This window comes from Telopea speciosissima, unplaced genomic scaffold (genome assembly GCF_018873765.1).
Source record: "Telopea speciosissima isolate NSW1024214 ecotype Mountain lineage unplaced genomic scaffold, Tspe_v1 Tspe_v1.0040, whole genome shotgun sequence".
Taxonomy (NCBI): Eukaryota; Viridiplantae; Streptophyta; class Magnoliopsida; order Proteales; family Proteaceae; genus Telopea; species Telopea speciosissima.
In genome coordinates this window covers 44,643-59,935 of record NW_025317376.1, presented here as the reverse complement: position 1 = coordinate 59,935, position 15,293 = coordinate 44,643, and the positions used below count along the sequence as shown (strand labels likewise).

At 38.8% G+C, this 15,293-nt stretch overlaps 1 protein-coding gene across 1 annotated transcript; it reads left to right on the top strand.

Moving 5' to 3' along the window:
- Positions 1-11,383: 11,383 nt before the first annotated feature.
- Positions 11,384-13,954, top strand: LOC122647388. Its single transcript, XM_043840805.1, has 2 exons — positions 11,384-11,663; positions 13,805-13,954. Exons 1-2 carry the CDS (start codon positions 11,420-11,422, stop codon positions 13,927-13,929), a joined length of 369 nt encoding a protein of 122 aa, XP_043696740.1. The 5' UTR covers positions 11,384-11,419; the 3' UTR covers positions 13,930-13,954.
- Positions 13,955-15,293: the final 1,339 nt, after the last annotated feature.

The window sequence follows — 15,293 nt, the reverse complement described above, 5'->3', positions numbered from 1 at the left end:
TAGTTAGCTCTTAGTTTTGATATATAACTTTTTTTAACTTTCTTTAAAATATGAATGTGTGAGTATGACACACTGACTGTATGAATTATAAATTTATAATATCAAATTTTCATGGTTATTAATATGTTATATGTTTTTCTATTAATTATAGAAATGTCCAATGAACAAGTCAACATAGAAGATGAGCCCGATTGTGGCTCATATGCTGATGTGATATCCAATGATGGACTTTACATTTCTGGAATTTCATCAACGGAACCTGCTAGCACAATAAATGTAGAAAACGAAATTATCAAGAGGAAAAGAAGGATTACGGTTTGGGATGGGTTTAAAATTCTTGAGGGTGAGGATTTTAGTGATGGGAGGAATCGACCGGAATGCAAAAGGTGTGGACAAATCTATAACGCTGATAGAACTATTAATGGAATTGGAAGCCTTAGGAAACATATTTTAAATTGCCCAAAATGGGAAAACAAAGGATCATCCCAAATGATTCTAATGATGGAAAAATAATGTTAAGAGATGAAAAGGTTGACTAAGACTTTATACGTGACAAAGTCACGAGGCTTATTGTGAGACATGAGTTACCTTTAGTCTTTGTTGAGTATGAGGAGTTCAGGGAATTAATCACATACCTTTTTCTAGACTACACCCATATTATCCGAAACACACAGGGAGATTTTGAAGTTTTACAATTTGGAGTCCAATAGAATCCATAATTTACTAAAGTCATTTAATGGGAAGATTTCTTTGACAAGTGATCTATGGACATCCATCATCAATGATAGATACATATCTTTGATTGACCATTATATTGATAGTGATTGGGTGTTGCATAAGAAGTTATTGAAGTTTTGCATCATGCTACCTCCACATACTGGCATCAGGTAGTACCCAGTGCACAACGCTCCAGCGTTTAGCGGGGTCTGGGGAGGGTCAGATGTGCGTAGCCTTACCTCTATTTTCAGAGTGGCTGTTTCCAGGACTTGAACCCGTGACCAAGCGTTCAGCAAGTGAGCACTTGACCAATGCGCTAAGCATGACCTTCCTCCACATAATAGCATCAATATTTGTGAAATGGTTTCTAAGATCGTGTCTGAATGGGGTATTAATCGAAAATTGTTTTCAATTACTTTGGATAATGCTACTTATATTTTCAGTTTTGTTGAATTGTTGAAGAGGAATTCGAATTTGAAGAATGCTCTTCTATGTAAAGGAGAATAATTCCATAATAGATGGTGTGCTCATATTCTCAATCTCATTATACAAGATGTACTAAATTACATAGACGAATCTGTGGCATTGGTTCGATCTAGTATAGCCTATGTGAAAAGATCACAAGTAAGGAACGTAAAATTCTTGGATATTTGTAAGCAATTGTCATTACCAAGTAGTAAGGTCTTGCATGGAGATGTTTCCACCACGTGGAACTCAACTTATATCATGCTTGATTCTGCCTTATTTTATCGGAAAGCATATGAGAACCTTAAACTAGTGGATAACAATTATTAAACTTGTCCAAATTCTGATCAATGGTTAAAGATTGAGAAATTGATGGGTTTTTTTGCTTCCCAATGTAAAATGATCATACCCTCCTATTTTTGTTGGGCTGGACCCTCCAGCTCCAGCCACGGCTGGAGGAGAGCCAGATCCATAATGATGAACCAAGAGTCCAATCATGAGGTTACTTCACTCATTGTAAAGGAATTCTTCCTTTCTATACGGGTGAAATGAAAACTTCCGCCCAATTAATTTAGGTTCAATTTTTTTAAAGATATAGGGTGAGTTGTGGGTTATAAATTTATCATTCATGGCCCCAAACCAACAAATCCCACCCGAATTGGTTCTCTTTTTTCCCCTGTTATTTTAACCTTTATTCTATCAATTAAAAAGTATCTCATAGTCTAAGAAACTCCCTTTGTACTGTGGGAGTTGCTCCAAGTTAGGTCACAAAAGTAACGTTTGTAGAAAGGCTTTAAAGAACAAGACTGCACCACATGATCCAAAGGGGAAGGGACTTCTTCAAATTTCAGGGAGCGTGGGGATCATCACTGAGGGTGAGGAGAGGGCTACGCAAACCATGGTGGGTATGGTGAATCAAGAAAAAGAAATAATTTCTCGGTGTGGAGAGGATCCTCACCAGACTAAGGCGTCCTATAAGCCTTTGAATGGAACAGTGCATCATGCTCAGGGAGTTCATCAAAGGGGCCATCACGGGTTTGCCAGGGGAGGTAGATGGAGACCATCTAAAGAGCGTGGAGGTGATGCGAGTGGTGCTGCTGATGGTGTGTCGAGGGGGTACGGACCCACATGTGATTTCAAGTGAAAACCCATGTTTGGGTGAAGACCAACAAGTGATTTCATATAAGGGTCTGTAGCAGAATCTCGCCATTGCCATCTTGGGTGCGCAATCAAACAAGGAAAATGCGGTGATTGGTGCTGGTGGTGGTGTGATGCTAGGCAAGGAGCCCCATGTGATATCACTAGAAAACTCAAGATTGGGTGAAGTTGCTGATGTTGGCTTGACTCCTCATGCAGTTTCAAAAGAAGGTTTAGAAGACGGTGTGAGCAGTGAAGCTGTTGGGGGCTTGCTGGATAGTAGGGAGGCACATACGATATTAAGTGTCCCTGGGCCTCTTAATGAGCTAGCGAGTGATAATGTTTTGAATGTGCTTAGTGGAAGTTTGATTCGGGATTTAGGGAGTCCAGACCCGGCCCAGGAGCAGGAGACACAAGACCATGGTTTTTCGGAAGGTAATTTGGAACATGGTACTGTTGAGACGGGGCATCAAGGTAAATCTTTAGTGCCGAACCAAAGAAAGGGAGGGAGTTCAAATGTGCATTATTCTCACTTTCAAGATGGGGCTATGTAGACGCTGAATTTTGGCACCTTGGAAGTGTGACTCGGCGATGATGATCAAAGCCCAACTAGCTTGCGTGGTGAACAAATGGTAGAAAATTACCAATTTACCCTTACCCCATTTTTTGCAACCAGACTGTTCCAAGTAGAGCCCAAATCCCTAGGATAGCCTTATTTAACCATTTTAAGCCCACATGTGAAATTTCACTCCAATCTGACACCTTTTGCCAAAATGACTGTTTTACCCCTGGCATGGTTCTCGGTATCTGGACCACCCGATTTGGCCCCAAACACTTTGGATGACCTTATTTGGTCATATTAAGCTTTAATGTAAAGTTTTGGCCAATTCGGATAACTTTTATGAAAATGATCGTTTTGCCCCTGGCCTAGTTCTCAATATCCGAGCCACCCGATGTGACATGAAATCATTCTTATAACCTTATTTGGTCATATTGTGCTTACACATAAAATTTCATGTAATTCCAGTATCATTTGGACCTTGATCGGTGTGAAACACCATTTATGTGTTTTCCTCGATGTCCATATCACTTTTAGGAAAAATCCGGCCATATCAGCCACACGGATGGAAAGTACGTGTTGAGACCTTCGCGACGATGTGTGGCACGTCAAAATTGGTCATCTGGTTTGGGAGATATTAGCATTTGAATGTGGACCCTTAAAATGGAATATAAAAATAAAAAAAGTTGACTGAACCGAGTCAAGCCGGGTTAACCCGACCCGGACCAACCCAACCTGACCCAGCCTGCTTGGGCCTGTCGGCAGCCTAGGTTGTCGGCAGAGGCTACAAGGCCTAAGGCCCATGTGCACAGGCCATGGCCATGCACCTGGCCGCAGCCTGCCAGGGCGCTGGCCACTGCCCGCCAGCCCCAACCCCCTTTCTTGTCAATCAGCATTGCATGCCCAGGGCTCATTTAGTCATTTTGTCGACCACATTTTGGCCTATAAATAGGCTGTTAAGGACCAAGAAAAATTCAGGAAAAAATATCTTCATGAATTTCACGATCCCCTCTTTTCATACATGCCATATAAATCCCCATATCATGCTTTCATAGATATAAAAAATTTCTCAAATACCCCTTGTTCACCACTCTTGCCATTCGGGGCAACCACACTTGGAGTGGCTTTTGATGCTTTCCAGCGATAATTCCGGCCATCCAAAGATATGTAAACTGAGGCCAGACACTTCCACGCTTCAAGGGTAGTTTTTATTTACTTTTTATGTATTTCTTTTGATTTTCTTCAGTTAAAAGAGGCTGTTTTTAGTTAAAAAATCTTCAAAAATAACACAAGAGTGATAAAATTCTGAAATTTTTAGGGATGATGTTTACCACTATGTTTGATATTCATTAATTTTCCCGACCTCTAAATCATGTTTTATGTGACAGTTTTGCCCCTGTGAGTATTTTAGAATTTTATGAAATCTGAACCTGTGGGTGGAGATTTGGACAAAATCATCTTGACCATGTTAAATATCATGTTTTGATTAGTGGGAATGGTCTCTGGTTTGATCCAATTCGGATCTGTGATGGGGATTTTGTATTTTTCTTTGTTTTCCCTTCTTTTTAGCATTTCAATAATATTAAAAATAGTATCAATGCATAAAAATTCATAAAAAAATTATAGGATACATATTTCATCAGGGTTGATTTTATGGGATCATGAATCACTGACATGAATGTTTGATCATTTTCATAGGTGTTCCCTACCATGTTAGGGACGTAGATGTCATTTTTCTATTTGTTGTGAACATCCAAGAAAATCAGGAAAAATATATTTTTAAACATGAAAATCTGTTTCAAGTTGTTTCATAAATGTTTTCATATGCATACATGCCCACCATGAATCATAACCATGTGCAAAAAGTCATTCTTGCCCTTAGGGGCATTTTGGTAATTTTCCAAATGCAAGCCCATTGTGCCATCCAATATTCTTACTCGACATGTTTAGTAATTTCAGGATGTTTAATAACATATCAAATGCCTGAAATGACTTAAAAGTCCTTGTTCTGGCATTTTTATCATTTTGCCCTTAGGGGTATTTTGGTCATTTTGCGACCAAATCATGTTTAGGGTCCTGGAAAGGTTTCTATAACCTTATTTGCATGTTTTAACATTCAAAAGCATGTCTTAAGCATATTTTTTCTTTTTCATGAGTTTTTCATGCATTTTGCCCTTTAGGGGTATTTTTGTAATTTTGGTCATTTTGATCCTTAAGCCATTTTGTTTATCAAACTTATCCATGATATTACCATTGCCCTAGGATCTTAATAATTTGACACAATTGACCATGTTTTTGACCATGGAGTTAGATTTTCTAACTTAGGTAAAATAAATCAACTAGATTAATTAGGGCGCATAATGTACATAATCACCTAACTTAGGGGTAGTAATTAGGATTAAAACATTAATTTTAATTAGCCTAATTAGGTCCATAAATTTCAACAAAGATTATCAAAACACAAAAAAAAATTAGTTTAATTAGGTGCATAATACATATAACACAATAGTACACAATAGAGTTTGGTCTAGGAAGACCGGCTGTCGGCCGGGCGGTTGCGGGGTGCCTAACACCTTCCCAGCCCGTAACTTGACACTTACCCAGAGATCTGAAGCAGACCATCCATTGAGTCATTGGAGTTAATTTAACGCCCTTCTCTGAAGGACGAGCACCATTTGTGGGTCCTAGACCCCTAATCTAGGTGGCGACTCCCTACATCATCAACAATAATCCATGCACCGCTCCCACGCTCGGGTGCACTACGCCAGAAAGAGGTCGTGGATCAATCTTCGTCCGTTGTACCTACAGGCTATCGTTTTAAACATGCCTACTGAGGTGGAACTAGTTCAAAGATCGGATTCTCGTGGGTCGGGTTATGACCAATCTAATCAAGAGGAGGTGCAAAGCGGGTGGACTCAGGTGTTGGGTCAGAAAAATCATGATGGACGTAGGAATGCTCTTTGAGGTGGAACTAGTTCAAAGATCGGATTCTCATGGGTCGGGTTATGACCAATCTGATCAAGAGGAGGTGCAAAGTGGGTGGACTCAGGTGTTGGGTCAGAAAAATCATGATGGACGTAGGAATGCTCTTTGAGGTGGTCGTGTGGGTTCCCATATGGCAACTCATGTTCTTGGCAGAACTCGTCGTTAAAGGAATGCTAATCTTGGTGTTGAGGCGGTGGATTCGGCGGTAGGAAAACTTCAGGTTGAAAAAGAGTTAGGAGTGGGGTTACAAAATATTCCATCGCCCTTTTCGCCAGAGGAGGAGGCTCTTTCAGCCCATGTGGCTCTCGATCGACCTGGTTTATATGCCGAGATCCCCCGACGTTCGAATAGGATAAGGACCCCCTCGGTGCATCTCACAGATCCCCCGTAACCTTATTTTATTATTTCTCTTGGGTGAGCGAGTGGCTTGTTGCCCTCGCCAATATGTTTTAGGACTAAGTCCCCTTTTTAGGCTTTAGCTTTCTTTGCTTTTAGACGTGTTTGCCTCCTTTTTAATCTTCAACAAAGTTTTTATTTAAAAAAAAACAAAAAGTATCTCACAATTCAACCAAATACTGCCTCACTCATATTAACTAAGAACAACCAATTCAGCCTAAAGCACAATATATTATGACATCCTTTGTCAAGCTTAAAATGTTAATTGACCCCCCCCCCCCCACACACCCCCCACCAAACACTATACTTAAGAAATACCAATAACCTTTGTTCTAACCCACATCACAGAATTATCCCATTCTCCCAGGACAAGTATATGTGACATTGCATAACTCATCACCTAATGAAATCATGTAGGAATGCGCATGTGCCTTAAGGAATGAAGGCAGGTGAATCAGCAACTCACAAACACATAAGTTATCCACTTCCTTCAACCACTTGCAACATTCCATCTCTACTGCCGAGAGATGGTGGCGGTGGTGGTGCGAGTGCCTGTGCATATGCCCCTGCCCATGTCCATGCTCGTGCTCATCGTGGTCAAGATGAACTCGATCCTCTTGTTGTCTCTCCTGCACCTGGTCATGCCCATCTTTAGTCTCTAGTGCATGTGGAATATGATTATAGAAGGGAAGCATGGCACATGCATTATTGACCAGTGCAAACTGAGACAGGCATAGTAGGCGAGGCGACATTGGTGGCCTCGACATGATCTTGGGCATCAGCAACGTAAGTACTAAGATGAACATCATCAATGTTCGAATTTTGAATATCTCCATGCTTGTTAAACTAATCTCTTCTTTGTGTTTTCACTGGTTTTCTTGTGAAAGTTGAAGAGAAGCCTAAAGGTTCATTTTGAATTTAAAGGGTGAGAGACTGATAGTTGCCTCATTCAATTGGCGTGAAGTGTTTATATATCGACTTAATAGGTGATATACTAGTTGCTCCTCACATGTTCTATACCACCATTCTTGTTGGCGTGGTTAATCATAAAACCTCTATACTTAGAAACTTGTTAAATAAAAAGTTTAAAATGTCAATAGGTGATCTAACCATTCTCCAAGTTGAATCAAGAAAAGAAAGCATATAATTTGCTTTCAGTTATATATGGTTCACTAACCACTTTAGCTATTTGGTGGATTAATCTTTGTTGTAAATTTCATTTCAGGTTCCAATACTAGGGGTGCAAGTTTGGCCCTGTTGGCCTGAACCCGCCCTAAGCCCGAACAGGGTTTGGGCTGAGATACTTGACCCTGAGGCGGGTCAGAGCTGAAAATTTCTGGTCCTGAGTCAAGGTCTAGTCGGGTCATGGTTGGGGCCTCAGGCTAAGCCTGACCCTGTTTAAATTATATTGTAAAATATAAATTGATATACTATATGTATTATAAACTTTAAATGTCACTCATATTTTGGTATATAATATATGGGGAAAAGATCTCTACTTGGTGGTGTTTCCTACGCACCCTCACAGGGCACCATGAGATGACACCTCTTCCCCAGGCATGCTCACCCATTGGCCCATACTTGGTGGCGTAGGAAACACCACCAAGTATTGATCTCTTTCCCATAATATATTTATATATTGAAGATAATTAGTGATAATATATTTTATTATGATGTTATTATATGTAAAATTGATAATTTTTTTCCTGACCCAGCCCAACTCAATCCAGTCCATGCATCTCTCCCTTCCCCCACTCCATGATCAGGGCCAATAGGGTCAGCCCGGCCCAACCCTGAGGACGGGACATGGTTGGATTTTCCAGACCTTGAGTTAAGGTCGGGCTGGGCTTGGGCCGGCTAAGGGGACTCGGGGTTGGGCCTGGGGCTTTAAAAAGCCCGGCCCAACCCCACCCTGTTGCAGCCCTACCAATACTAGTCCCACCAAAAAGTTTTTAGTCAGCTTCCCAAATTTTACTTTTGAAGAGCAAAGCAAATGTTAATTTGGTGAAAATATTCTTAAAGGCCCTGTCTGATTAGAAGTTATTAATAAAATTAAGGGAGAGAAACGCCACCCGGTTGCATAGCGCACACCACCCCTGCACCTAGACACAACGATGCTCATAATGACTGTCGTATCCCTTGGAAAGATGGAAATGACCAAGGGTGCATCAGCCATTTCGCGTGCCTCTGTGTTTGAGTGCAGGGGCAGCATGCATTGAGCAACCAGGGGGCGTTCTCTTTCCCTAAAATTAATTAAAATAGAATTTTCATTAATAAGGTCAAGTGAAATTAAATAAAAAAAAGGAAGCAGAACTTTTCAATGGGGGTGCTTGGCCAGAATAAAATTATTTTTGTTGATTTTACATGGTTAAGTATTCTGTTTCGTAATTTGTTTTATGGAAACTAATTATTATTTATAAATTATTATAATGAAAAAGTTTCTTATGTAGCCAATGTACTGTAGCCTTCTCACGTGGATTTTTATTATTAGTTTTTCTCTCTTTAATTTCTTGATCATGTGAGTCCATGTGAATTATACTATTTCCCACACCGCCATTGATGTGACGTGAGAGAGATTCCCTCACCTTTTTTTTTATAAAAAGAAAATTTCTATAAAACTCCCTGGGCAGATCTGGGAGCTTTCATGTCTACACAATAGTGAAATTCTATATTGTTGAAGTTTTCAGTTGCATCAGCTAAAGCAAAAAAACTATTGATAAGGTTCCAAGGAAGAGGTTTGTTGTTAGGAAATCTTAGAAGTTGATATAGCTCCATATTGCAAAGCCAGATGTGTTTGATAATGATCCGTTCTTGCTTTGCTCTTTCCCAACCTTGCAGCAATCCAAAAAACTTAGCTTCTCTTATGTCCTGTGTTAGAATATCACCTGCAACTGTTAGAAAATCTTGTCCATTGATCAAAAGTTTAAAGGTCCACTATGCTAATCTAAGAGTGGGTTCAAATACTCCTGCGACCAATAAACCATGTGAATTCAAATCAGAGTTAGTAGGGAATTTCAAAGAAAAAGGATTGGAATCATATTGTAGAGGTTCCATCATGGGTGATGGCAATGTCGGGGGTCTGATATCCATATCAGCAGACAATTTTAGTACATTCTTAATAACTAGAAGTGGGTCAGCTTTTGAGCCACGCATAATAACCTTGTTTTTTACATCCCAAATGCAATAACAAGTTATAATAAAAATAGACAAAACCCAAGTAAGAGATTGTTTATCAGTAGCAGTGGAGTTAAAGGAGGAATCACACAAATGGATGAGAGATGGGGCAGTTAGATGCTCAGTTCTCAATCCAAGAGGACCAAAAACCCAAATACGCTTAGTCCAATCACATGATAGGAAAATATGCCAGATTGATTCATCATTAGAGCCGTAGAAAACACTTGTAGGGTCGACAGGCAGCCATTTCGAAATAGAGGCTCTGACAGAGAGTCCTGCATGTAAGACACGACATAAGAAAATTTTAAAACGAGGATGGATATTAAGACTCCAAAAAAACTTCCACCATTTGGAAAACATATGGCTGGAATGGGTAGGATTGTTGATGTAAGAGGCTGCCATCTTGGCAGTGAATTGGCCATTCTGTGTAAGAGAACATCTCCAAGTATCTTCATTTGGGGAGATGTTAATCCTAAGAATGTCATTCACAGTTGAGGGAAAAAAAAAAGATTGTAATTTAACACGATCCCAATTCATATTTGTCTTGAAATCAGAAGCATAAGTGAAATTCAAATTTGTATTTCTGACAAGAGGTGAAAAATTACCTGTAACAGAGGAGATTCAAGGATCATGCAAGCATGAAGTAGCTTTACCATTCCCAATTACATGGACCATATTTTTAAGGTTTGGTAAAACCTTAGATTCCCTCACGTTGACAGTTGGGAAATCCTCTCCCATTATTTTATTTTTTTTAATCATTTAATATTTTTTTTTATTGTATATGACCAATAAGCATATTTGAATATGACTAAGGAAAAAAATCTAGCGATTGATGAGGGGTGGAGTTCTCTAAGGATATGCCAAAAATGCTAATACTGATCAAGATATCATCTCTATTTTGGAAAAAGTAACATCCTGAATTTTGAAGTGGATGTTGTTTTTTAAGCTTTTTGTAATGCATTTTAATAACACATTTTCATTCCCTTTCTAAACCTTACATAATCCTGTATTGATTTTCAAAAATCCCATAAAATATCTTACGGTGAATCAAATGCAGTCTTTTCTTTCAACTATGTTCACTCAGGCAATTCTAACCAAAAGGAATGATTAAATCAAGGTAAAGTGATTGCTATATTTTCATTTTATCCAAGCATAATTTTGTATAACATAAGTGTCTATCAAATATATAACATACAAACATATAATTTCATGAAAAATATATGAGGAAAAGAAGGCTGTCAAGCTGCATGACGCCTGCGCCTAGATACATGAAAGGCAAAATGATTGACTCACCCCCCATGAAATGAAAAATCCCACCCACATTGGATTCTCCCGTGTGTGTTTTCATTGGCCCATTGTGCTAGTGTAAGACCACACAACCTGGCAACGATCCCCCTCCCAAAATATTTATATAGCATTCAATAGGAGGAGTGGGTGTGGGTACCCTAGCTTTGAGCATAATGCAACAAGGTATAACTATACTTTGACGCAACTCCACTAACTTTACCTCTCACATGATAGGTAGGTCAGGTTGAACCCAAAATTTTGTGACAAGCAGATCCAATCCTCACCTAATTATGTGTCAAATTTGAAACCACATTGATACTCCCAAGTAACAATAGAAGCTAAAGAAAACGGCAAAAAATAATTTCTTTTGGAATAATTTTTTAATCGTTGAAAGTACAAAGCAAAATGTACAAAGTGGACAATACACTTGAATAAGAGAGCCAAATTCAGCAACCTGATATGTAGATGGTGTATTTTTATTTTCCCTTTATTTAACGGTTCAGATTTGTCCAGTCAGTATGCCGTGATGGGCTTTTGGCCCAGAGAGGATTAGGACCGGAGTCCAGCCCAACAGAGTACATACCCTAGTCATTACTCAGCAGTTTCCCGCGAAACTCGTTTCCATTTTCAATATAGTTCCAAAACCTCCAAGAGACTGAGAACCAGAGGCTGAGACCTATAGAGGTAGGGTTTTAGGATATGGCTCTGTTCTCCTTCTGTCCTTCCCCTGTATCATCACTTACAATCCGCCAGCCATACTCGATTCCTAAAATCTCGATTGCGGAAACACTCTCCTCGATAACAATCGTACATAATACCTTGGGCGTTTCGGTTTATGCTCATGTGACTCGTTGCTCAGCTCTTCAGAGCTTCCGCTGTTGCACGAACTCTGATTCTTCAGTCGAGGGCGAAAAATCTCATTCAACAAGAATCTTCATCAAAGGTATATTACCATTGGCTTATTGTCGTTGTTGAAGTTTATGCTGACACTTTTTAATCAAATGCCACCGAAAATCTTATCTTGGATTGTTTTGTTCAAGCTGAATATAATAAGAATCATTTAGTTTGAGGTTAAACGTGCCTTGCTTCATTCCAATGTTCAAGTTGTCAATCTCCTAGTTCTATTGGAGTTGGAGCCATTCCTTAATTTAGACTCTCAAAAATACCATATTGCATGGATCTGAATCATCTGGTTTGTCAAATCGTTAAGAAAATAGTTGGTGGTTCTTTATAATTGTACTCACGTAGGAGGACTTATCATTCTAAATGTTAATTATGCTTAGTTCTTAGAATCTGTGATTGTTGATAGCAGATTCCTGAACAAATCTTAAACCCAAGGACTGTATTTACAAGCTAAAGTACTGAACATTCAGCACTTATATGCTTCCGTCTGTTGGTTGTTTCTCCATAGTGGGCCTTTTGAAGAGTTTTAAATAACGATTTCAGTGTTGTAATGGAGATGTTTAAAAAAAATGGATGTTTAGGAGTTCTTGCAGTGTTAATAAGAAAAGTTCTTTGATGCTGATACTTCTAATGTTAAATGAAGTTTCCTACATTAATTGTCCACAATTTACTTCAAAGATTTTTTTTTGATAGTTTTGGTGGTTGTATGTGTTGGACCCATTGATTGCTTTGCTTTTTGTAATTTTAAAGCATTATAGTCTTGTTATACACAGAATCTTTTGTTCTGTATGAGGACCATGTTCTGTTGGATGGTATGCAAACTAGGCTTTTTATCCTTGTGGTATTTCTGAAAATGTATCCTGTTTTGGATGATCAACTTTGTTTACCAACTAGTAATCTCTGGGGTTATCAGTGCTACAGCTACTTGGAAAGGTTAGTTTGTCGTTTAATAAGAAAGAATTAGATATCAAGACCATATCTATTACCATATGTTATTGGAGGCAAAAGAAGCAATTGCTCAACTATATGCGTCTCTTCCATATAGAACTATAATAAGATGTAAACAATTTCAATTCGGTTGGGCCAACTTGCAAGTTTTGGTCTGTATATAGAAATGAGACACATAAGCATGTTTTTTTAAAATAAAAGAGAAAAAGTAAAAACTGAGAAAAGACATGGTGGAAAACTTTCTTGTAATGTCTTTCCAAATTGTTAGCATAAAAAGGAACAAAATAATAATAATAATAATAATAATAATAATAATAATAATAATAATAATAATAATAATAATAATAATAATAATAATAATAATAATAATAGTAGTAATAAATAAATAAATAAATAAATAAATAAATAAATAAATAAAAGAACAAGCCTTGGTAAAAGAACTGTGACTTCAGAATATTGAGATCAAATGTAAATATCAGCTCAATGCGGGGAAAAGGTGCTGTTTGGAAACGGTGGGCCTGCTATAATAAGATTAGCATGGCAACTGTGCTCTAGTCTGCTCCAATCAACTAAAGGAAAGGAAGAAGAGTCCCTTGATTTCGAGATGTTGCTGAGGGATTTCCTGAAATTGAAGACAAATCTTTTAATATTATAGTTTGGATGTTCTCGAAGATGGTGAAACCTTGGAAGTTAACTGAAACCATTGGCCATTTTTTTGTCATAGAAAGAGCAAAACACATGCTAATACAGTAGTCAAGAACCTGGATATAGACAATACCTAATTCCTTTACTGCCTTCCATACTTTAGAATGTTCTATTTCCTTCTGCAAATCAACATATTCAAATTGCTGGTGACAACGATTCTGAAAAAAAAAATGGAGACAGGGAAAAGTAGATTTTTTTGGGAAAAAGAACCTTAGACGCCATTGTGCAGATTCCTGCGCACAGCCTCTCACATCTCACTCGTGGACCCCAAACCCTCTCTCCTCATTAATCCTCCCCCTCATTAGTGCAAAACTGCACCTTGGCATCGTAGAGAACCCTCCCCGAAAATTTTATTTTATTTTTATAATATTTCACTAATTCATTTCAATATGTTTTTCTATTTACTGAAACTATTGATTGTTTATTCTAACTCGAATTGCTCATACTACCTGATATCATGCAATGTGCTGTCCTATATAGACCTGCACTAAGATAACCATGTTTCTAAAGTCTGCTAGATAAGTGCAGGACTCTCACCATCAACATCTGAAGGATTCTTGAGCAGGACTTTTTCACAGTTTGGGAAAGTTAGCAAAGGTTCATTCTCTACTCATCTTGTCAATAATGTCACATTGTCATTTGTAGCGTGCTAGCATGAAAGCTTCTTGTTGTTGGTTCCATTGTTCATTCTTTTCCCCTTTTTGGAAAAGGTTTCCGTCACTGCTGGCTATTCTCTGGACTGGCAACTTGATCTCAGCCATATGGTCGGCAATTTAGTCTCTTCTCCTTGTTACTTAAATGGTCCAAATTCTTCTATGGGGATGGACTTTTAAACAATTTGAAAGTATCATCCTTAGTCATTGTGAATTCAGATTGGACTACAAAATCAGAATATTACTAGATGATGACATGGACATGTCCCCACTATTTTTTATGTGCGACATGTCAACTAAGTTTGATTACTGACAGTGTGGCAGATATATCCAACACCATCAGAATGGCTTCGATCCCAAAAGTCCGACCCTCTCTTTCTCCTTAGATTGTAACTAACTTATGGTGGTCATACCTTTTCCCTGGCTTATTTAGAGCCTGCCGAACTTCTGCAAAACTATGAGTTACCTACGGCCAGTTCTTTAGTGTTTTTTAATGGGCCTTCTAAGCGTCACTATGTCTAGCGAAGCAGATCACTTCACTATGACTTTTTTACCTCACAAATCCTTTTGTTGAGTTAGAGTGGAGTGGTCATTCTTGTAAAATCACGAGTCCTCACTATCCCTTCCCTCCTCCCCCACCTCTCTCTCTCTCTCTGGCTCCGGCGCTGCAATTGTGTTTGTTAAAGCTGAGAAGGAGAAGGTGATCACAATCAAGAAGGGGGGCAGGGGTTGTTGGGGGGGGAGGGTGGAGTCAGGAGCCAGGAGTTGTAGGAGTGAGGGCAGGGTCGGGGTTTGGGAGTTGTAGAACACTATCCCCTTACCAACGGAGGAGTTGTTGAGCACGATCGCCTTAACCGACAACTGGATCCCGATTTGGAAGGGAGTTGCGGTAGCTGCGGAAACGCAACTGCATGCACATCCATCGGACTTCTCTTCAGGTATGTGGTAATGCAACTGCATCACCACAACAAATTACATGTTTCTTTTGGTTCTTTACTTTGGATTCTCAAATGCAATTTTTCTTCTTCAATCTTCCTCGACTTCCACTTCTATTAAGTATTAATAGGGTTTTCTGGTTCTCAAATTCAGTCACAGCAGGTTAGAGTTCTTCCTGTTTCTCAGTTCCAATACCCTGTTTTCTGTGCTGCTGTTCTAGTCTGAAGTATAGTTGATCTGTTTTTACTACCTTAGTATTTGCATCAACCCATTACCTCAATTCTGATTTTTGTTTTCTGTCTTATTATTCTCCAGTTCTATTGCATCCTTCTTTCATGTTATCATAAATATCTGAGCAGAATATAATCTAGTCTAGCCACACCACTCTAGAAGATTGAGAAACCAATATCGATGTAACTACTCTAGAA